Source organism: Misgurnus anguillicaudatus, chromosome 21 (genome assembly GCF_027580225.2).
Source record: "Misgurnus anguillicaudatus chromosome 21, ASM2758022v2, whole genome shotgun sequence".
NCBI lineage: Eukaryota > Metazoa > Chordata > Actinopteri > Cypriniformes > Cobitidae > Misgurnus > Misgurnus anguillicaudatus.
This window is the reverse complement of record NC_073357.2, coordinates 49,445,872-49,467,946: the sequence shown is the minus strand read 5'-3', so window position 1 is coordinate 49,467,946 and position 22,075 is coordinate 49,445,872. Positions and strand designations below refer to the sequence as shown.

General features: G+C 37.7%; 2 protein-coding genes across 4 annotated transcripts; one reads left to right on the top strand and one right to left on the bottom strand.

Moving 5' to 3' along the window:
- Positions 1–690: 690 nt before the first annotated feature.
- On the top strand, positions 691–4,865 carry nagk (N-acetylglucosamine kinase). The gene is made up of 10 exons (XM_073859317.1): positions 691–783; positions 1,010–1,094; positions 1,683–1,782; positions 1,860–2,000; positions 2,088–2,198; positions 3,598–3,710; positions 4,015–4,102; positions 4,197–4,294; positions 4,373–4,451; positions 4,609–4,865. Exons 1-10 carry the CDS (start codon positions 755–757, stop codon positions 4,800–4,802), a joined length of 1,038 nt encoding a protein of 345 aa, XP_073715418.1. The 5' UTR covers positions 691–754; the 3' UTR covers positions 4,803–4,865.
- An 8,841-nt stretch (positions 4,866–13,706) lies between these two features.
- Positions 13,707–21,940, bottom strand: LOC129449062 (polyadenylate-binding protein-interacting protein 2B). 3 transcript variants are annotated; one of them, XM_055211839.2, is made up of 4 exons: positions 21,800–21,940; positions 16,629–16,789; positions 15,897–16,067; positions 13,707–14,372 (listed from the first exon to the last, which is right to left on the bottom strand). In XM_055211839.2, the coding sequence occupies exons 2-4, from the start codon at positions 16,776–16,778 to the stop codon at positions 14,316–14,318; spliced, it is 378 nt and encodes a 125-aa protein (XP_055067814.2). In that variant the 5' UTR covers positions 16,779–16,789; positions 21,800–21,940; the 3' UTR covers positions 13,707–14,315. The 3 variants fall into 3 exon arrangements, with proteins under 3 accessions (XP_055067814.2, XP_055067803.2, XP_055067796.2); XM_055211828.2 differs by lacking the exon at positions 21,800–21,940 and adding an exon at positions 21,184–21,351; XM_055211821.2 differs by lacking the exon at positions 21,800–21,940 and adding an exon at positions 20,883–21,028.
- Between the last annotated feature and the right edge of the window lie 135 nt (positions 21,941–22,075).

Here is a 22,075-nt window from a genome sequence, read left to right as displayed (position 1 = left end):
AATTATACAAAACACAATAAATGATACAACGCAGTGCTGTTGGTTTGTAGCTTTATTTTTCTGAGGTATCTATCTATCTATCTATCTATCTATCTATCTATCTATCTATCTATCTATCTATCTATCTATCTATCTATCTATCTATCTATCTATCTATCTATCTATCTATCTATCTATCTAATGTAGACAGGGTATGAACTTGGACCATAGACTTGGACCCACTATTGGTTCTGTAATACTGCCATCTACTGGTAAGAGTTTACTACCGGAATATTTAATTATTTTCTATTAGCAAAATATGTATTTGTATAAATTGTTTTACTTAATATTCCGTTTAAAACGTAACGTAACGTTACTTGCCTCAGCCACGATCACAAACATTATAGCAAATGAATAAAAGCACAACCAAGCAAAAACCAGGTCGTTTATTCTTATCTTTTTTTTTAAATAAGGCAAAGTATAAAAATGGGTGTGAATCGGGATTTTATGTTGAGTCAGGTAATAAAAATATTGTGGATCTCTGTCAAAGTCCGTATGTTATGTCCGTATGTCTGAATGTTTGTTCGCGACTTCATGCGCGGAGCAAACGACGTGTGGCATCAGGTACCGCGAGAGCGATATGAAAAGACAGCTTTCAAATTGCTCTCGCGGTAATTAGATGTCATGGGCTGACAGTCTGCGCAGCGCTGCATGAAGGCGAATTTATCACCTGATCCGGAGGAGTCATGTGACTAAAGAGGAAGCGGCGGTAAAGATGAGCGCTGTGTACGGTGGAGTGGAGGGGTGAGTTTCTTACAAAAATCACTATTAAACAACAAACTTAGAAACTTAGTTATTTTTAAACAAAAGTAACGAGAGCGCCTGTTTAAAACGTGTTTATAGTGTCTTCGTTCAGTCAGTGTTTATGAATGAATCAGGAAAAGTTTACCATTCATTGCAATTGAAAAGCATCTGTACAGAAATGAACTATGAGACACTGTTTGTCTTTTTACTTGACATGGATTGACAGCGGTGGGACACACTCTAAAGCTGTTTTGCTTTCTGCTGATGGATGTATCCTTGCTGAAACAGATGGACCATGCACCAACCACTGGGTGAGATCCAGCATCCTTTAAGAGACACTCCACTTTTTTGAAAATATATTCATTTTCCAGTTAAACATTTGATTTTTACCGTTTTGGAATCCATTCAGGTGATCTCTGGGTCTGGCGCTACCACTTTTAGCATAGCTTAGCACAATTCATTGAATCTAATTAGACCATTAGCTTCGCTCTAAAAAATAACCAAAGAGTATCGATTATTTTTTTCCTTTTTAAAACTTGACTCTTCTGTAGTTACATTGTGTACGAAGGACCGACGGAAAATCAAACGTTTTTTCTAGGCAGATATGGCTAGGACTATACTCTCATTCTGGCGTAATCATCAAGGACTTTGCTGATGTAACATGGCTGCAGCAGGCGTAGTGATATTATGCACTGCCCGAAAATAGTCCCCTGCTATTGAAAGATACTAAGGGGACTATTTTCGGCTGCTGCGTAATATCATTGCGCCTCCTGCAGCCATGGGGGAGCTGGAAAATGAGCATATTTTCAAAAACAAGTGGATTGTCCCTTTAACTAATCCAACCTCAGCGAGTCTGTAATTTAATGTGTTACTCTGTATCCTATGCATTCTGTTTATAGTTGGTTGGTGTTGATAATTGTATCGATGGTATCAACGATATGGTCCAGAGAGCTAAAATCAAGGCTGGGCTGGACCCAAACACACCAGTTTGTTCATTGGTGAGACGTTGCATTCATACCCATTACACTTCACCTTCATGTTGTAAGCACTTTGACATTATGTGTTGTGTTCATTGGGCATGTCATTGAGCGGCGGAGAGCAAAAAGCTGCTATACAGAAACTGATCGATGATATGAAGGGAAAATATCCAAACCTGAGCCAAAGTTATTTTATTACAACTGATGCCATTGGTGCTGTGGCAACCGCCAGTGACCACGGTACTGTATAATGGATCACGGCACGCGCATCGCAGACAGTCATCATAACCACATTAGTCGTACATGACACTCTCTTTTTCTTTGTAGGAGGTATAGTGGTCATATCAGGGACTGGTTCAAACTGTAAGTTGGTGAATCCTGATGGCACACAAGTTGGCTGTGGGGGCTGGGGTCACATGATGGGAGATGAGGGTTCAGGTAAACTATGCCATATAAGAAACCTTATGGGTTGTTGCACAACACACTCCACTTTAACCTGTCTATCTTATCTATGTTATCTCATCTAAGACATGCATTGTAGAAAGAGTCTAAGACTCCATTTACACATGGTATTTTCATCTGTCACCGTATGTGACCTAAGTGTAAAATACAGGTGTAAACCAGTGGGTTTCAAAATGCTTGTCATCAACAAATTGATGTATTTAATGAGAGTAGTTTAGCTGTTCAAAGATGAGGAGTAGGGGTGCGCGGGGCAAAAATTAACACGGGGTTAGTTGTAACACGGACTGTTTACATTGTTGCACAGGGTTGAGTTTTTTCCGTATTGATTTCACTCTGCCAAAAGACGATCTCCCGCAAATTATTGGAAATGTATAATGTTTTTTCAGAGAGTTATTGATGAACGAGTGTTTTGGTGGCATGTAAGTACATTTTTTCATCATATGTTTTTTTCGGTTTCTAAGTTGGGTGTGTAAGATACCAAATCCAATGCTATGTCATATTAATCAGTGTCTTGTTGACTAAAACATAGCATCATTTTGAAATATGTCTGCAGTTCTTAGCAACTTTTTTGATGGGCTTGAAAATATTTTCACCCAGCGGGATTAATTGTAACGCTGTGTTACAACTAACCCCTCAGCACTTACGATATGAAAACCGCTAACATTAGCATAATTCTTGCCGTTGTTTTAAATACGCTACACACTAATGATTGCTGGCTGCCAACAAAATAAATGTGCCGGTCTTATCAAAAATCGTGTGTCAAATTTATTTTTGTTAATATTGATTGAATAAGGTCACGTCAAAGCTTAAAATCATAATGAAGTAAATGGCTAAAATCAGACTTTGATGCTCATTATCTCAGAATTTGATTTTGAAACTCTAGTATGGTTATTACAGACTGGGTCACATATAAAAAATGTTTTGTCATAATTGTGCTGATTTTTCTCAAATATTTAGACATTTGTATCCATTTATAATTGTAATAAATGAATACAGTGTGGATACCTGTCTATTATAGACAGATATACAAACACTTCAAGTATATATTATAGACAAAATAGTATTGAAATATTTGCTGCAAACTTAATTTTTAGCAAGTGTTAACTATAACCCCCTGCCTGTTACAATTAACCCCACCTATGGGGTAAGTTGTAACGTTTGCCCTTCTGTCACGTTTGGTGTAATTGTCTAAGAATGGTAAGTACTAGAAACAAACTTCAAATGTTCATTTGTAGCAGATATGTGTGTGTTGCTTTTGTAAAAATATAAATAATCAAACAAAAATATTTTTTGAATGATTTAGCCAAAACCAAAAAGCATTAGGTTGTGCCCCACTCCTAATAAATGGATTTTTTTTCAATGTCTTTTTCTCTAGCATACTGGATTTCTCATTTAGCTGTCAAAACTGTTTTCGACGCCAGAGATAACCTTATCACACCCCCTCACGATGTCACCTTGGTTAAGAAGGCCATGGAAGAATACTTCCAGGTTGAGACTTTTATCAGTTCATTTAAGCTGAATGTTATTCTTAAAGGCGGAGTCCACGATGTTTGAAAGCCAATGTTGATATTTGAAATCACCTAAACAAACACGCCCCTACCCCAATAGAATCTGGACCTTCTGTTGATAGACCCGCCCCACACATACGCAACTTGGCATTTGATTTGATTTGATTGGCTATAAGTGTGTTTTGGTAGTCGGCCCGTCTCCTTTTCCAAAGCGTTTTTCAAACTTCGTGGACTCCGCCTTTAAGTAGTAGAGATGAAGTTTAATTTTCAGTGTTCACCTGCAGGTGTCTGATCTAATGGGGATGTTGCCTCATTTGTACAGAAACTTTCAGAAGTCGCACTTTGCAGGATTTTGCAGGAAACTGGCTGAAGGTCTGTATGTCGTCAGGTCACACTAAATACATGGCAGTTGCGTGTGTCTGTTACACGTAGCACGTTTTGACTTTTAGTGTGTTGCGTGTGTCAGGTGCTAATGCTGGTGATGCGTTGTGCAAACATGTGTTTACTGAGGCTGGAAAGGCCCTTGCACAACACATTGTAGCTGTTTTGCCTAAAGTGCATCAGGTACATTCAACAATTTTGATTTCTTTTCCCAGCAGACCTTTATCTTTTTTTTTTACTATTGCCTTCTTGTTTATCCAGGATCTGTTTACCGGTGAGCTTGGATTGCCTATCCTGTGCGTTGGTTCGGTGTGGCACAGCTGGGAACTGATGAAGTCGGGTGCGTAACATCATTATTGGGGTCTTTCAGCTTTTCTGTAGTTATGTGTAGTTGTGTAGCCACCATATTACTCGATGATCAGGGTGATGAAAGACTTGTTAAAACCACTTTCAGATTAACTAGATTGCGGTGTGGATGTGGTCTGTCTTTGATACAGGTTTCACTCAGGTCATATCAGAGGCTCGGGCTACCGGTTACAGTCACTTCTGTAAGTACAGCCTGCTCACTTTACACCAGTCCTCTGCTCTTGGTGGAGCCAAACTGGGAGCACAGAACGCAGGTGCCACCCTCCCGTTGGACTACTCTGCCAATGCCAATGTGTTTTTCAGCCATACTTTTACCAATCAGTGATCGGATGAAACAGACCTGAGGTCAGAAGCAACACTACATTCTTAATAAAGGACAGAAGTGGGAGCTACTGTACCTGTTTTTAAAGTGATGGGGCAAATATGTTTTTTAAACATTCCTCTTGAGGGTGCTGTTTTTTCAATCGACACATACTTTATCTTATTAATCAGGTTATCCTATATAAAACAATACCAAATATATATAAAAAAAGTTTATATAAAATGAGTAAATAACTAAAATAAATGTTTAGTTGTTTCTGCACATTTATAACATGTAATCATGTTTTTTGTTTTTATTAATACATTTTTGTTAAAACTTTTTTTTATGTGACAAATGCCATAAATGAGCTGACATGTAGTTACTGTGTGGACAAGCCACAAGTTTTGGGGTATAGTTAAAATACTTACTGTAATAAACTACAAGCCCTTCCTATTTAGCCGATTGTTCTTTCAAAATGTTTTGGTTGAGGAGCTTTACCACTTTTATCACTTTGTGACTACTATATAAAGTAACTTTATAGAGTTAGAGATAAAACTTTTATAGAGCCAAAGATCAGATCAGAGACCATATGGAAAACAAGTATATTACAGACAGGGTTCCCATGGGTCCTTGAAATCCTTGAAAGTTTGTGAATCTGGGCGAAATAATAATGCAAGGCCCTGGGAAGTTGTTGAAAGTGCTTGAATCTATTGTATGCAAGAAGTTTTCTGGAAAAAGTCCATATTATTCCGTGTGTAGTGTAGGATAATATCATAAAAATTCTAGACTTTTTAGCTAACTGTTTGCCTTAAATGCTAATATCTTCTGTATGCGAATGTTGATTCATACCAAAATGTTTTTTTGCATAGTTGTGTTTGACACATAAAAACGTCTCGGGTTACGTATGTAGAGAACAGGGACGTGCACAGACATTTCAAGGGGCAGGGGCTCAAGTGAAATAAAGGGCACCTTTCATAATTATGTATTTTTTTTCTTCTTTTTTTTTTTAACAAAAAGTATATATATTAACACAATTCTGAGTTCCTTTTTAAAAAAATTATTTAAAAAAGTTAATTAATTTTATCTTCCTCAAACTCACGCAATTGTTTAATTTTCAAAAGATGTCTACGAAATAATCAGTTCACACAGACACCATGGTCTGCTTAGTAGTCTAGGTTTATAGAGCAGCAAAGGAAGCCATTACACAATGTGCATGTTTTGAAAACATTAAATTACATATTAATTACAAATTTGTTAAAATGCTAATAACAGAGTTGTAACTGCTGAGTTAGCACTACATGCCAATAAATGCTTTATCATATGCTAGCGTTTAGCTGATTAGTTGTTAGTTGTTACTCAAAATGTATTTTTGTCTGATAAGGGCTCAAAATATAAGGTCTGTGTACTAATATGAGCTTCTGGCATGAGCCTCAGAGCAGAGCAATCAGAGCAGAGCTCAACATTATTATTCATGACCCTTTCAAATAGGGCAAAAATAGACCATTTAATTAAAATGACAAATTCTAGGGTTGTAAATAGATATGTAAAAACGTTTCTGGATAATTTTTGCACTTAATAAAGCAACATACCTTCTATGTAATTGTCAAAGAACAATTTAACATATTATGACAACACATCCTATGGCACCTTTAATCTTAGGTTTCATATTTATTAGGGTTACACATGTCAGAAACAACAAATATAGATTAGGCCTATTTTATTTGTATTTTATATTTTACTTTTTTGTGATGTCAGTGAAAATTCTGACTGGGCAAGTAAAATACTAAACCATCAGATTTCTTCCCAATCTACTCCAGCACTCCAGTATGACACATTATACTTTTTTAACAGCCATTACAAAAAACGCAAACAAAAAGCTTACTACTGCAGTTAGCAATTATTTTATTGTTTGTGCTTTATTATTTTATGAGCAGTCTGTTTAAACTACATACACTACACTGTTACACGTTTGCAACTCTTCAGGTTAATATGGGATTGCCATGGAAAACAATGTCCCTGAATCGTTATGTGTAACAACGTGTCCCATATTTTGTGCATAAAACTGTTAATAGAAGAATGCTTTCTTCCTCACACACTTTACCGGTAGCTGCCTGCATAATCATGCACATGATCGCGCCTCTTTCAGGCTGAGCTTTGGCGCTTGAAGCGCGAATGATGCAGCACGAGTGTAGACAAGCCAATCATAAAGCGAAATAAGTTAGAGAGGCGGGACTAAGGAAAGGTAAAGCCAATCATATTAGCGATGTGAATTTTGGAGGCGGGACTCATCTGTTAACCGTTTGTGTGCCACAAATAGCGCTATTTTTCTTTATATAAGAGTTTAAATCTCATTTAAATGATTCCTGAATAAATTCATGTTAAATTAAATAAGCAACAAGTAAAAACACAAGAAACAGACAGACATCAGTTGTTATATGAATAAAGATCATATATATATATTTTTTTTTAAAAGCACCGCAGAAAAAAAGGGCACTTTCTCTCCAGGAATAAAAAGGGCAGGTGCTCAAGCCCCCTTTGATGTCTATGTGTGCACGTGCCTGGTAGAGAACAAGACGCTGCGTCTCCCTTGCCATACTTCCTGCGTCCCTGTAACGCAGTCTTGGCAATATTTCAGATAGCAATATACTTCCTGGCTCCCACGTCACCCTGTTTTTGTCGTTAAGCCTCATCATTGGTTGAATTTGATTTACATATTCAGACGCACTTACCTCTGGAGGCGTCCCCAAAGTGTCATCGCAGCATGAGTTCCCATAAAAGGGAACTGTAACAATGTATCTTAAAAGGTAACTCGATGTAACCTTGCTCTCACTTGAAATGTGTCCCCACATTTAGTCCTTGAATTTGAGGGTATTGGATCTGGGAAGGTCCTTGAATTTGCAGTTAACTAAGGTGTGGGAACCCTGTACAGATTTGCAGGGCCTTTCAGACTATCAGTCAGTAAATGTCATAATTAGTTAATAATTATAATAATAATTAGTTGCATTAAGAAAGATGCTCAGGATCATGAGCATCACCAAATGGAATTATAATAACATAAAATATAAATAATATAATAATAATGCAAAAATAGTAGTCTGCAGCACCTATTACACTTACGATTGTTAAATAGTTTTGTATATTAAAATAAAAAATATTATTATTATATTAATTGTAAGTTGAGATCACTCTGAACAAGGAAGCGGGAAAGTGTAAAGGCAAATATCTGAGTCCAAACACAAAACCCTACCTCAACCACATCCTGCATGTGATCGTAAAACTGCTGTATTGGATCTGCCTTTACGACTACAACATGAAGGCGTGGCATAATGAAAGTATGACAGCAGGACTGTACCACACAACACTGTGAATGGTACATTCACAAGAATCTCTATAATATTACAATTCCACCCATCAATAATACATCCTGATTTCCTGATCAGTGGGCTTTGTGCCCAGCTGCACTGCTTCCTGGGCTTCGGCCAGCTCCTTGTTTCCTGTCTGCCACCACTGGATAAACTGATTAATCCAGGTGTGCCTGACCTCAGTAGTCACAAACAAACTGATTAATCCAGGTGTGCCCGACCCCAGTAGTCACAACAACAATAATCAGACACACCTGGATCAATCAGCCTGTCCAATAATGGCAGACAGGAAACAAGGCTGAAGCCCAGGAAGCAGTGCAGCTGGGCATAAAGCCTATTAAACTTTTACAAGGCCTTCCCATTACCATACAGACCAGAAAAATGGACCATTACAGTGAGATTGTAACATAATGTACTAACAGCACACAGGATGGGTCAGGTCGGAGCTGATGGTGTAGTGGGCAGCGCTCCGACATATGGTGCAAACGCACTTCCGGCCTTTGCCGATCCCATACCCCTCTCTCCACCCTCTACTTTCCTTTCGTCTTTCAAACTACTGTCTATCAATAAAAGGCAAAAAATGGCCCAAAAATAACGGGATGGGTTAGAACTGTGTTGATTTTAAATACATTATAATAGAAACGACAAACTCAAATAGTAAGTATAAGTACAAATAACGCAGATTTTGCAGATCCTTATCCATAAATGGGTCTTTTGATGTTGATCTTCATTTTGAAGTCGATAAAGGACTGTATAAGTTTACCTGTTAATTTGAACCCTTTTCTTATGATTTTCATTGAAAAATGTACAATTCTACACTATGTTTCCTGTAGTCAAGAATTTATTAGTTAAAACTCATCTTTAAGCATCATAATAGCATATCTAAAAGTTTTACCCGTCACAGTAATTTCTTCATGGTTTAAAACAGCTTGATTGTATCTCTTCACCTTTGCCTCATTTAGTATATGCAGATCTATGAATGCGCCTACACTCTTTCACATTGCCTCGTACCATAGATATATATGTAAATCCATGCTACATTTGGCAGTTTCAGCCAGATAACTGCTAAGTTCGGTTTCACACAATGCATACGTTTGCAGCACTGATCTTGAAGCGCTGATATGAACAAGTTACAGGAGTTGCAACTGTGCTGCAATCATATCAGTGCCGAGTCTATGAGGCATCCAAACATAATATCTATAACTTGTGGTCCACATGTTTACACTAAATGTGTTAATATTATTGGTTACATGTGTGTGGCGTTTTAAATCAAGTGGGAATCATTTAAAACCATGGGAATGAGACCAATTTTATGGAGAAAATATTTAACGATGGTGTTAAATGATGAAATTGCACATGGCTTGTCTTAAAACATATTATAAACACCACATAGACGTATAAACAATAATAAAAACCTGATTTTCCCCAGAGTGGGACTATAGCATCTTAAAGTGAGAGCGAATTATCTTGTTTTAATCTAAAGTATCCTAGTTTGGTTAATCTATGTTTACAGTAAATAATCTTAATACCACAGGTGCATAAAATGTGTGAAAACCAGAGTATGAGAATGCATATAAAACCTGTGCTGATGCATAGTCAAGTGTCAACCACAGGTTACGTGTCTTTGGTTTTTTCACTGTCTTGTGCAGAAATGAGTAAGGCAGGTGTGCTATAAAGCTGTCCTCCATTGGTAATAATGTTTCTTTGTAGGTGGTGAGGTCTATGTGGCTTCTCCTTTTGCCCTTATTTAGCTATTTTCTACTTATTCTTGGTTATGCACATTAACTATAAATGGATGGCTGCTAGCAACTGTGCAATGTGCAGCTTGTGGTGTACAAAGCTTTCATGTGTAACTCAGAGAATCTTAATGTCTAAACCTTGGATGTTTAAAATAATAATTTTCTTAACTACTTTTTAAAATATTCTCACAGACAGAATATACAATATACTCTAAAAAAGAAACAAATGGTTGAAAATAACCCAAAAGGGGCCTGTCCCTTTTTGACCCAATTGCCAGGTTGAAAATAACCCAGCATTTTATATTCAGTGGCGGCCGGTGACTTCTTTTTTCGAGGGCGCATGATGCAAAGTTTGTCACAACATGTATGTAGCCCATCATGTGTGTGGTTCATAATTTCAAATTATGTGTTCGGCGCGTCGAGTGAACATATGTGCATCATGTGTTTTGTCAAAATAAGTGCCGGCTGCATACGCTTCTAAAGGGTTTATGATAAAAGAGACGCTCGCGTTTGCCAGATACTCGCATAATCTCACGTGAAATCAGAGTTTAGTGTTAAGGTAGTGTCTTGTATTTTGTGAATGTAGCGTCTCTTTTATCATAAAGGAATATTCCATTTTCTTAAAAGAAAAATCCAGATAATTTACTCACCACCATGTCATCCAAAATGTTGATGTCTTTCTTTGTTCAGTCCAGAAGAAATTATGTTTTTGAGGACAACATTGCAGGATTTTTCTCATTTTAATGGACTTTAATAGACACCAACAATTAATACTTAACTCAACACTTAACAGTTTTTTTCAACGGAGTTTCAAAGGACTATAAATGATCCCAAACGAGGCATAAGGGTCTTATCTAGCGAAGCGATTGTCATTTTTGACAAGAAAGGTGACGGATATGTACTTTTGGACCACAGCTTTTCGTCTAGGTCCGGTCCAGCGCAACCTAACGTAAATGCGTAGTGACGTAGGGAGGTCGCGTGTTACATATATAAAACGCACATTTACTTTTTAAACAATAAACTGACACAAAGACATGAATTAGTATCAGTTGACATACAACAACGTAGGAACGGTCCTCTTTCAAGACACTTGTAAACACTGGGGCGGAGTTTCGTGTTCGTCTTCTGTGACCTCTTGTCGTCATGACGTATTGCGTGGGGTCAGCTGGCGCATCACGACCGGATCTACATGACGAGACCTTGTGCTTTAAAGGTGTATGTTTGTTGTTTTTGTTGTCAAAAATGACAATCGTTTCGCTAGATAAGACACTTATGCCTCGTTTGGGATTGTTTATAGTCATTTGATACTCCGTTGAAAAAAACTGTTACGTGTTGAGTTAAGTATTAAATGTTGGGCTCTATTAAAGTCCATTAAAATGAGAAAAATCCTGCAGTGTTTTCCTCAAAGAACGTGGTTTCTTCTTGACTGAACAAAAAAAAGACATCAACATTTTGGGTGACGTGGTGGTGAGTGGGTTGTCTGGATTTTTTGTTTTGGGAAAATGGACTAATCCTTTAAATAAACGGGTTTGACGCGTGTGCAGGGGGCACTTGTTTTGGCGGGGCACGTGATGCACATGGTTCGCATGATGCAACAAAGACATATTTTGAACACACGACACTCCTAACACGTATTTTGAATTTGCACCCCACGAGCCGCCACTGGTGTACATACAATATAGGGTAAAGCGGGGGTGAAAGTACATATTTTTCAGAAAAACAATTTAAAAGATAATGTTTTGGATTGATATATTTTGGCTGTGGTCAATAACTTACAAGTATGGTCTATATGAATACCAGGTGGTATTTTGTACAATTGTCACACGACTTCAGTATGTTTTCACTTTAAACATAAGCTGCACATTGTTAATTTCGACCCCGTCAGTTGGGATGAAAGTAACATGCAGGTGGGTAAATAGTAACACAACAGTACAGTCTAGATTTATGTGTGTTACTCTTGTTTTTATTACATATACCTGACTTGTGAATATGTTACTGCAAACAATTTTTGTCCTTTATCTTTGCAAAAAAATTATGAAATTACATTTTCATTTAACATTTCAGTTTCTTCAAAAGTAACCCGACAGTACCAGCTCAAATTGTTTAAAATATTTTTTTAATGTCAATCCATTTCTTAAAACATTTTTAAACAGTATGATGAACAACATGAAAATTAAATTAGCATTATTCTCAACATAATGTTACATAAGCCTATAGTCGTGTTTCCATCCAGCTGTTTGTGTAATTTCAAAATATGAAAAAACATCAGGATGGAAACTGCAAATTTACAGGTGGAGGTGGAAAAGCTAAGATATGGCTTTAAGATATATTTTAATAAATGCTGCAATGCACAGAAGGTCGCCACTTAAACAGTAGAAAGAGTTACTCTGATCTCGACCAGAACTTCTGACATTTAAACCAGATTTACTCTCCGTTCAGACCACCAGCGATCATTAAAGGGATAGTTCACCAAAAAAATGATCATTTACTCACTCTCATGTTGTTACAAACCCGCACAAACCTCTTCATTCTGATGAACACAAAGAAAGATATTCCGAGAATGTTTAAGTTCGTGGACCCCATTTACTTCCATAGTAGGACAAAATAATACTATGGAAGTAAATGGGGTGCACAAACGGTTTGGTTACAAAGATTTCTCAAAATATCTTCCCCTGTGCCCATTCAAAGAAATCTGTGCGGGTTTGCAACAACACGAGAGTAAATGATGACAGAATTTTCATTTTTGGGCAAACTATCCCTTTAAAGGATTAGTCCATTTTCTTAAAAGAAAAATCCAGACCATCCACTCACCACCATGTCATCCAAAATGCCGATGTCCCTCCCCGTTCAGTCGAGAAGAAACCACGTTCCCCGAGGAAAACATTGCAGGACCCTTCCAATTCCAATGGACTTTAATAGAGCCCAACATTTATTACTTAACTCAACACTTAACAGTTTTTTTCAACGGAGTTTCAAAGGACTATAAACAATCCCAAACAAGGCATAAGGGTCTTATCTAGCGAAACGATTGTCATTTTTGACAAGAAAAATAACAAATATGTAAATGTTGGGCTCTATTAAAGTCCATTAAAATGAAAAAAATCCTGCAATGTTTTCCTCAAAAAACACAATTTCTTCTCGACCGAACAAAGAAAGACATCAACACCCCGGATGACATGGCTGTGAGCAAACCATCTGGATTCCTCCCCCAAGAAAATGGACCAATCCTTTAAGGTTAGTGAGTATGAGGTAGGTAGTCTCATTGGTAGCCGCTCATGATTTGCATAAAGTTAAACTTTTCTCAACTTTGTCGCATCAATGGGAATGCCCGCTTCCTGTCACCACTGGTCACTGTCGCCGAAAGTCACCAAGCTTCCATTGAAATAAATGAGATCAGGTCGATCTACTACTACTAGTTGCTGGCAATCTGATTGGGGCTTTACTTTTATACTGATAATTTAAATGACAAGGCAAACTTTAGGACGTGTTACAGCACTCAATAACCTGTAGATTGATCTAGAAGTAGTACTGCTTATGTAATTTACTTTCTGTGCTCGAAAATAGCTAACCGCTGTAAATGTTGACGAAATCATGTAATATTTGGCAGCTGCGCCAAGGGTTGCGTGCTGAATGGGTCATAGATTGCAGTGCAGATGTAGTCAGGGGATTAAGAAAAAACAAATGCTTGTGTTGCTTGTCAAAATCCCAACATATTCCTGTTTGTAGTCTATAGTCTGAATGTTGTGAAATCAATGGCATTATTATAGCTGTCAATCAGAATTTATAAAATAAAGCCAAATCAATTCAGTGGAGTCAGACAAAAGAGGTTCTATTTGGGTATGAACATCTTTATTTGCCTTTATCCTTCCGTTTTAAAAAGAAATTCAGTCCTGCATGTAGCGATTTCAATTCAAAATCAAAAATTGAATTCATTTGAATTCCCCAACATCCTTTCCTCAGCATCCAACCCGAACCAAGAGGCCCACCCCCAGCCACATCCCTTAAAACTAAGGAATGTGAACAAAGATACATCAAAACCTCCCTCTACAAAAGATCAACAACAAAAAACACAAAAACAAAAAAGGAAGGAAAGCAAAGACCTGATCAGGCACACACTGCGAAACAGGAAAATCTGACAGGAACAGGTCTTTCAGTAAGGGAAGTGAAAATAAAACAGCTTTGTAATGATTTTCGCTTTTGTGACAGCACCTCCTAGAGGCAGTGTTTAAACTTAATACCCTCGGTTTATACATAACAGAAATATAAAGCTTATAGACAATCACCCCTCCCACCCAAAATGTTATCCACATTTGTATTGCCGCCCCTTCAAGAGTGTGTAAAGAGTGCATTTGTGTGACCATTCTAAATATGGGCACACGAGTCTCTGAGTATGTATGCGGGTACAAGGGGACATCTGCAGATGGGAAGAATGATCCTCAGTATTTTACCCCTGGCACAAACTCCTTGGCCTCGGGGTTTAACATGCTCTTCCGCTGGAACAAAGATGAGAAACCAAATATAAGCCATCTGACAACATGGAACATTGAAAATGTATTTTCAGTTTGGAGTTAAATATCACAGAGACAATTTTATAGAAAAAATACTCAGTAATGGTGTGTCCTAAAGCATATTTAAAACGCAACAAAGACATATAAACCCCCAAAAAACATGATTTTCACAACAGGGGGACTTTAAAGGGATAGTTCACCCAAAAATGAAAACTCTGTCATCATCCACCCACTCCCATGTTGTTACAAACCTGCATAAATTTCTTTGTTCTGATGAACCCGACTTTAGATATTTTGAGGAATGTTTACAATAAAACCGATCGTGAGCCCCATTCACTTCCATAGTAGAAAAAAGTACTATGGAAGTGATGGGGCTCACGATCGGCTTGGTTACAAACACTCCCCAAAAACATCTCCCCTCGGGTTCATCAGAACAAAGACATCCATGCAGATTTGTAAAAACAGAGTGAGAAAACGACAGAATTTTCATTTTTGGGTGAACTATCCCTTTAATTCATTTCCCAGGACCAGATAAGACTGCAAAGTTAAAGGATTAGTCCACTTTCTTAAAAAAATCCAGATAATTTACTCACCACCATGTCATCCAAAATGTTGATGTCTTTCTTTGTTCAGCGAGAAGAAATAATGATTTTTGAGGAAAACATTCCAGAATTTTTCTCATTTTAATGGACTTTAATGGACCCCAACACTTTAATGCAGTTTAAAATTGCCGTTTCAAACGACTCTAAACAATCTCAAATGAGGCATAAGGGTCCTATCTAGTGAAACTATTGTCATTTTTGGCAAGAAAAAAAGCACTTTTAAACCACAACTTCTCTTCTTCCTCCGGCTGTGTGACGAGCCAGCGTGACCTCACGTAATTGCTAATGCCATAGAAAGGTCACGTGTTACATGTATGAAACATTGGTCCATTTTAAACAATATACTGACACAAAGACATTAATTGGTATCATTCGACATACAACAACTTTGGAACGGTCTTCTTTCTCCACACTTGTAACACTGAGGCATAGTTTCGCATACATCATCCGTGACCTCTTGGCGTGATGACGTATTACGTTAGGTCGCGCTGGCGCGTCACATGACCGGAGGAAGACGAGAAGCTGTGGTTTAAAAGTGCATATTTTTTATTTTTCTTGTCAAAAATGACAATCGCCCCGCTAGACAAGACCCCCACGCCTCGCCCGGGATCGTTCAGAGTCCTTTGAAACTGCAACTCTAAACTGCATTAAAACTGTTAAGTGTTGGGGTCCATTAAAACTAGAAAAATCCCGGAATGCTTTTCCCAAAAAACACAACCTCTTCTCAACTGATCAACATTCTGGATGACATGGTGGTGAGTAAATTATCTAAAAAAAATCTACGAAAATTGACTAATCCCTTAAACATGTGTATCTGCTAAACATATGTCAGTGTTTAGGAGTACATATGACATTTCATTATATTCATAATTCTTTTCACGGAGTATTAATACGATTCGAAGCTTACCAAGATTTCCTCTGCATTGCCGTCACTGACAGAAAGTCCATTAAGCTGTTGTTGTATTTGTCCCACCGAGGGCAGGTCCCTTGCAGGAATAAACCAATCCTGATCCTCCTCATCCAACATTTCCTGAAAACAGCGCTCCAAAAACTCTTGTTCAAGCAATTCCTCCTCGATCTGTCGAGAATGACACAAATAGAGTTCAATTCCAGGAAAGTGACTAAAAAGACATTTGTTCATATTTGAAAGGGCCAAGACCGACAATCTGCGTTTTAGTACGTTTGTGCAACCTAAAATCAGGCCTTTACTATATTGTTTGTGCATAGTTATGAGTTTTTTATATATCAAATCATCCTACATAAATGTAAAGATCATATAACCTTGATATCTATAATATTGTCTGAGTAAGGTCATGACAAAGATTAATATCAATGTGTATTACTATATGCCCCAAAAATTATTCCTCATGAGACTGCAGCCAAAGATGAGCAGAACAATTAAAGCTTTGGCAGAAAAACCTGGAGAGATAAAATGTGGGTGTGGTGTGTCAAAGGGGTTTGCCCTGGTTAAACTGACTTTTGTTTACATAACTAACCCATAGCATAACTAACACACACCTTTGCCAAAGGTATGAAAACAAACTTGACTGCCGAGTTTCAGTATATTTGTTTTGATGGTGTGGAGGCTGGTAATTTTACAAATGAAATGGTCTTTACATTGCTATACACACACACTAACCTGTCGATTGTACTCCTCCTCATTCTCCATCCACATGTACTCTGCAAAGGGGTCGGACTCATTCTCTGCATGCCCATTGGCTACAGAGTCCTTTCCCTCATTTCCAGAAGCCCCGCCCACCGACATCTTCGATAGGTCAGGTCCATTCATTTCTGCTGGCTCTGAAACATATATAGATATTCAATATGTAGATAATGTGTGTATTTGTTTATGTGTATATATATATTAAAACAAGAGCAAGCTCATTTGTGATGACATAAAGGTGAAAGAGACATTAAAAGGCTTGGGGGAGTGTTCGAATTCGCAGACACCTGACAGGTGTTATGCCTGTAGTATAATGTGAAAACTGAGACATCGTAAATAAGCAAACACTGAAAACCTGACTAGACAGATGGCTCAGAAAGCCCACTGTAGGAGGAGCATTACACATCTCGCTTATTTATATTTCTTCAAGTACATAAACGTCATCTTAAATAGTTAAGTACTCATTTTTATGGGTTTTATTAAAGTAAACAATGACATCCAAACAAAATGGCAAAACTTTCCTATCTTAGTAAAAATAACAGAAAAACTTTTCATCTTAGTAAGAACTACATGAGGTTAAAGTTTGTGAACAAATTTTATGTTGGCTTGAGAAAGCCTAGTTTGAGAGTAAGAGATGGGTAGTTTGACCAAAGATAGATGGATAGATAGGTAGTTAGGTAGGTAGATTTGCGTAAGGGTTAGGAATGTGCAGGGAATACATTAATATACTGTTTGTAACGTGTAAAGTCTGTGTGTTTTTGTGTTTTTTGTGTATTGTTAGTGTGTGTCTGTGTGAGTATGTTTGTGTGTTTGTGTAATTTTGTGTTTTGTGTATGTTGTAGTGTTGGGCGATATGCCCTATTTTGAGATCGACCTATCGTCAGCCTGTGAGATCGGCGATACACGATAGTATCGGGTGGGCGAGGCAGTAGTTTACTCATTTTTTTATTTGTTAATTTTTTACTCATTATAACAAGTCACTTGATAGGTGGACAACAAAGAACAAGAGCAACACCGTCATGATTGCAACCTTCTTAAAACTGATGCCATTAATCCGAGCGCGTCATTAAAACCCTAACTATGATTACTTAATAACTGTAAAAGCATGCATCTTCGCACGCACACACACGTGTGCGCACATACAAACAATTCAATGCATTTGTTTAGTGCTGTTAGAGAGGGCTACACGTGTCAAGCAGTGGTGCTCTCATGAGGTGCCTTTTTAAACGCATCGGTCCAGCGGAACGCGATCATATTTTAAACACAATCATATATTAAACACGAGGGACGTGTTGCTACAACTCATTGAAATGCATATCATAAACAGGATTAATACGTAGTGATCTGACTTCGGACAGAGCGCAGCTCTCTGTACGTACGCGGGAGTGAGAGAGGCGCTAATATGCAGCGGGTCATATTTTAAACAAAAAGTAAAGTTTGCCTCAGCTCGCATGAAACGCATTAAACTGAACAAATACATAAGGATTACTTTAGTTTATGTTTAGACTTCGGACAGACGCGAGAGCGCGTGCACGTGAGACAGACAGAAGCGCAGCTGGATTTAGTGCTAGAAGGAGTCCAATAAGCGCGCATTAAGTGCAGGTACGTGCAAGAAGGATATCTCTATTTACAAGCTCTCTGCGTAAAGTGAAGCCTACAAACCCTCATGCGAGGAAAAGCATTCATTGTGGATGTTAATGTAAAACTATGATGATGATAATAATAATAACCATTCGCCAACTATCATCATGACTATCGCCATGAAAGCCTGCCATTGGCGATATGTCTGAAGATCGTCGATACACGATACTATTATGTAATAGTAAACACGATAATATTGTGTTTGTGTGTGTAATTGTGTATGTCTGTGTGGTTGTGTGTGTCTGTGTGTGCGTGTGTGTGTGCGCGCGTGCAATTTTGTGTTTGTGTGTAAGTAACAATAACACAAAAACGTTCCCATCTTCGTAACAATAACAGAGAATCCCAAATCATGACATCACAGATGTTTGTGTTAATAATTAATGGGGCAGATTCCCAGACAGGGTTTTGATTAATCCAGGACCAGGCCTTAGTTGTAATAGGATATTTAAGTAGTTTTTACAAACCATCCTTACAAAAAACAATACTGGTGTGCATCTTGAGACAAAACAATGGCACTGATATGTCAGTACAAGGTGTTTTAAAATTAAAGGGACAATAAGTAGGATTTACCCCCATCTAGTGGTGAAATTGTATTTTGCATTCAAACGAACAGTGCTCTCTTGCGCCTCGCCTTTCCAAATGCGTGTTGCAAGTATGGTAGCCGTTATGTATTCACTGATATCTTTGTCCGTTTCAGCTGATTCACGTGTTCTGAATGAAAACGCTTGTGGAAACGCGTTGGTAGGTTAGTGCTTTTTGTCCCTCTCTGCTATTATAGTTTATCAATACGGCGGAACGACATGGATCCTCCTTGGACTTACTCGTTCAATGTAAGTAAAGAGAAGAAATTCTAAGCTTACAAAGAAAAGTCAGATTACTGGCAGAGGTCATTTGACACCAACGAGGACATATTTATGAATAAAGACATTGATTTTGATTAATGAAACACTTAAAATCCTACTTAAAGTCCCTTTAAGGCAGCTCAAACATGTATCTCAGTCTGGGACTAGGATAAACCTTGTCCTTGAAATCGGCCCAATAAAATAACATAAGGGTGAGTAATTGATGACATTATTTTTATTTTTGTGTAAACCATCCCTTTAAGTGCTATGGAGTAAGACGACTCTGATTTTGTAACACGTACTACAAAGTAATAATCTTGCGACACACATCTACTTGGAAAAATATCTGTATGTTCTTTTTCCTCTTTCTCGTAGTTTGTGGGGTTTTGCACAATTTTACAGCGTCATCCTCGAATAAACAAGTAACCTAACTACAGCATTTACCAAAATCCTTCACTTGTCTAGTTTGGCAGTCACATCTATAGTAGTAGTTCTTTCTCTCTCAGCTTCAAGTAACCATTTTATCAAACAGCAAAAATGTACAACTATAAAACCTTTTTGTGATGCACTCAAAGTCAAGATACTTTGGCATGATATCTAAAAATGTCAAAAGCGGCAACAATCGCACATTAGACGGCATGGCACGGGGATGTTTGTTTTAAACAGATACACTACACTGGCACAGCTCATAGTGTTGACAGCTTTTCATGACATGTGTTTAAATATTGCCACAGAGGTGTCTGTTACTGAACACGTAACAAACACATGCACTGTCTTAATCCCTGTTGTTTGAACTGACACAAACAAGACGTTTTGGTACATGACCTTCATATAGCCAAGTAAAGCCAGTTTTGTGTTTTAGTAAAATGAATAAGCCTTTTGAGTAGATGTCTGATAAATAAATGAAGTTGAACTTTGTGTGGAGTGTGCAGCATGTTTTTGACAGATTCATAACGACAACAAAACAGGCTTTACTGCAAATACACAAGGTTAAAGCCCAAATAATTTGAACCAGGTTAACATTTTATAATAAACTATTTTTCTATATAGCACATATGTAAACACAGTTTTACATAATATGCATGCATGAAAACACAAAGGAAAATGACCACATGTAATCGAGTATTTATGATCAACAAACTTGTATAGTTGCTTTTGTTGTAACACTTTAAGATTAAATGTGTTGTTTATGTGCTTTTAAAAATATTATTTGCGTCATAAAACTTGTAGTGCGCATTAGAAGCTAATAACAAAAACAGGTTAGACAAGTGCACTTTTAAGCATGCACTAGAATTGCACACTGCAGGGAACCTTAGAGCTTATGCAACAACACAAACCCGTCCGACTACGTCACTACATGCGTGTGTTTACATTTACACCACTGCACTAAATTATAAAAACAATCGTGTGTATCCACGCCAAACGTACAGAACATTGATAATGCAGTATATATAACGTGGTTTACAAAACCTAGTTTCATGTAAACGCCAAATAATTTCCCCAGGAAAATAAATATATTTCCCACAATACACCGCAAGGACATGTCCCGACATAACCACTGTTACAAATTTATAAACACTTTCAATACAATTATGTAAATCTAGTTTCGCAATACATCGAGAAAAGCGGAATAACTTGTGAGGAAAAACACAATTGGGAGTTTACCTCCGTGCATTTATGCACTGGGTAAAGCACACACACAATATCGAGATTGAACTGACAGAAAGGTCGCAAATGCAAAGACAACCTTGACGTCGGTGGTCGAGATAAGCTCAAGTGGGCCTCAAACACCCCTGATATGACATAAGAGTTTTCTAAAAAGCCAGAACAACTTCATGCATGCCAAACAAACACAAGAAAAACATTTGAAATCGACGTCCAACCCAACAAAGACTCTGCACGGCCATGTTTGCTGTCTTCATCGCTTTTTAGATAGTAATAGTACATCCAGTCAATGACAGATAACGCACGTCTCGAGGCGTGCATGTCGATACACACACACAAAAACAGATGAAGGCAGTGCAAGAGACAGATTCAAAACATCGTACCTGGCATCGCTGACTCTTATGATATCCGTCAGATCTACGTTAACAGAGTATATATGCTAACAACGCCGTGCGGAATGAATAATCCTTAATTTGAAAGGTAGTTGAGCTGAGATGAGATGGCTGACTGCCATTAGAAAAACACATTACGAACGAGATGGTCATGTGCTTCCTGCTTAAACAAACACACCTCCCACCCCCTCTCTCTCTGTCTCAAGCAAACACATGCATATGCAAAACTGCATTTATAATGATTTACCTAATCTGATCGTTTAAACAGATTGCCATGTTTAGGGAAACATGCACGTGGAGTTAGAATGCATAATACTACATGCATGTTATTGTTTAAAAAGCCACAATGTTTGAATTAACGTTAAGTTCACAAATCAAGTCTCACAAACGCTAATGCTAAATTCTGTTTTATTAATGTATTTTTGGTGCGCGTGGTATTGCATATGTCAATATTAAGCAAGACCTACTTTTTGTCAAAAAAAAAAAAAAAAAACAGTCACGTTGTCAACTTACAAACCAACATAACAAACCAGTATAACGCCACATTGGGCTTGTAATTTGTTTCAAGATCAGCATTTATATTTCTGTATAGTTATTTGCCACTTACTTTCAATAAATTCCTCCGATGGTCGAAGGTGATAGCTATCTTGATGATACACGCGAAAAAATTTGAAAATTTCTGCATACAAAAGGAAACCGTGCAGAATCTCTTATCGTGTTTTGACTCATAAAAACCACAGGGCACGCTGATAAAGTGCTAATAAAGAAGAACTGGGTCGCTTTGTCTTGTTTTCAACGTGCAGCGTGAATCGCCAAATGTGCACGTCACGTGACTGCAGCTGATCACACTCATACTTTATTGATTGGGATGTTTATGTTTGTT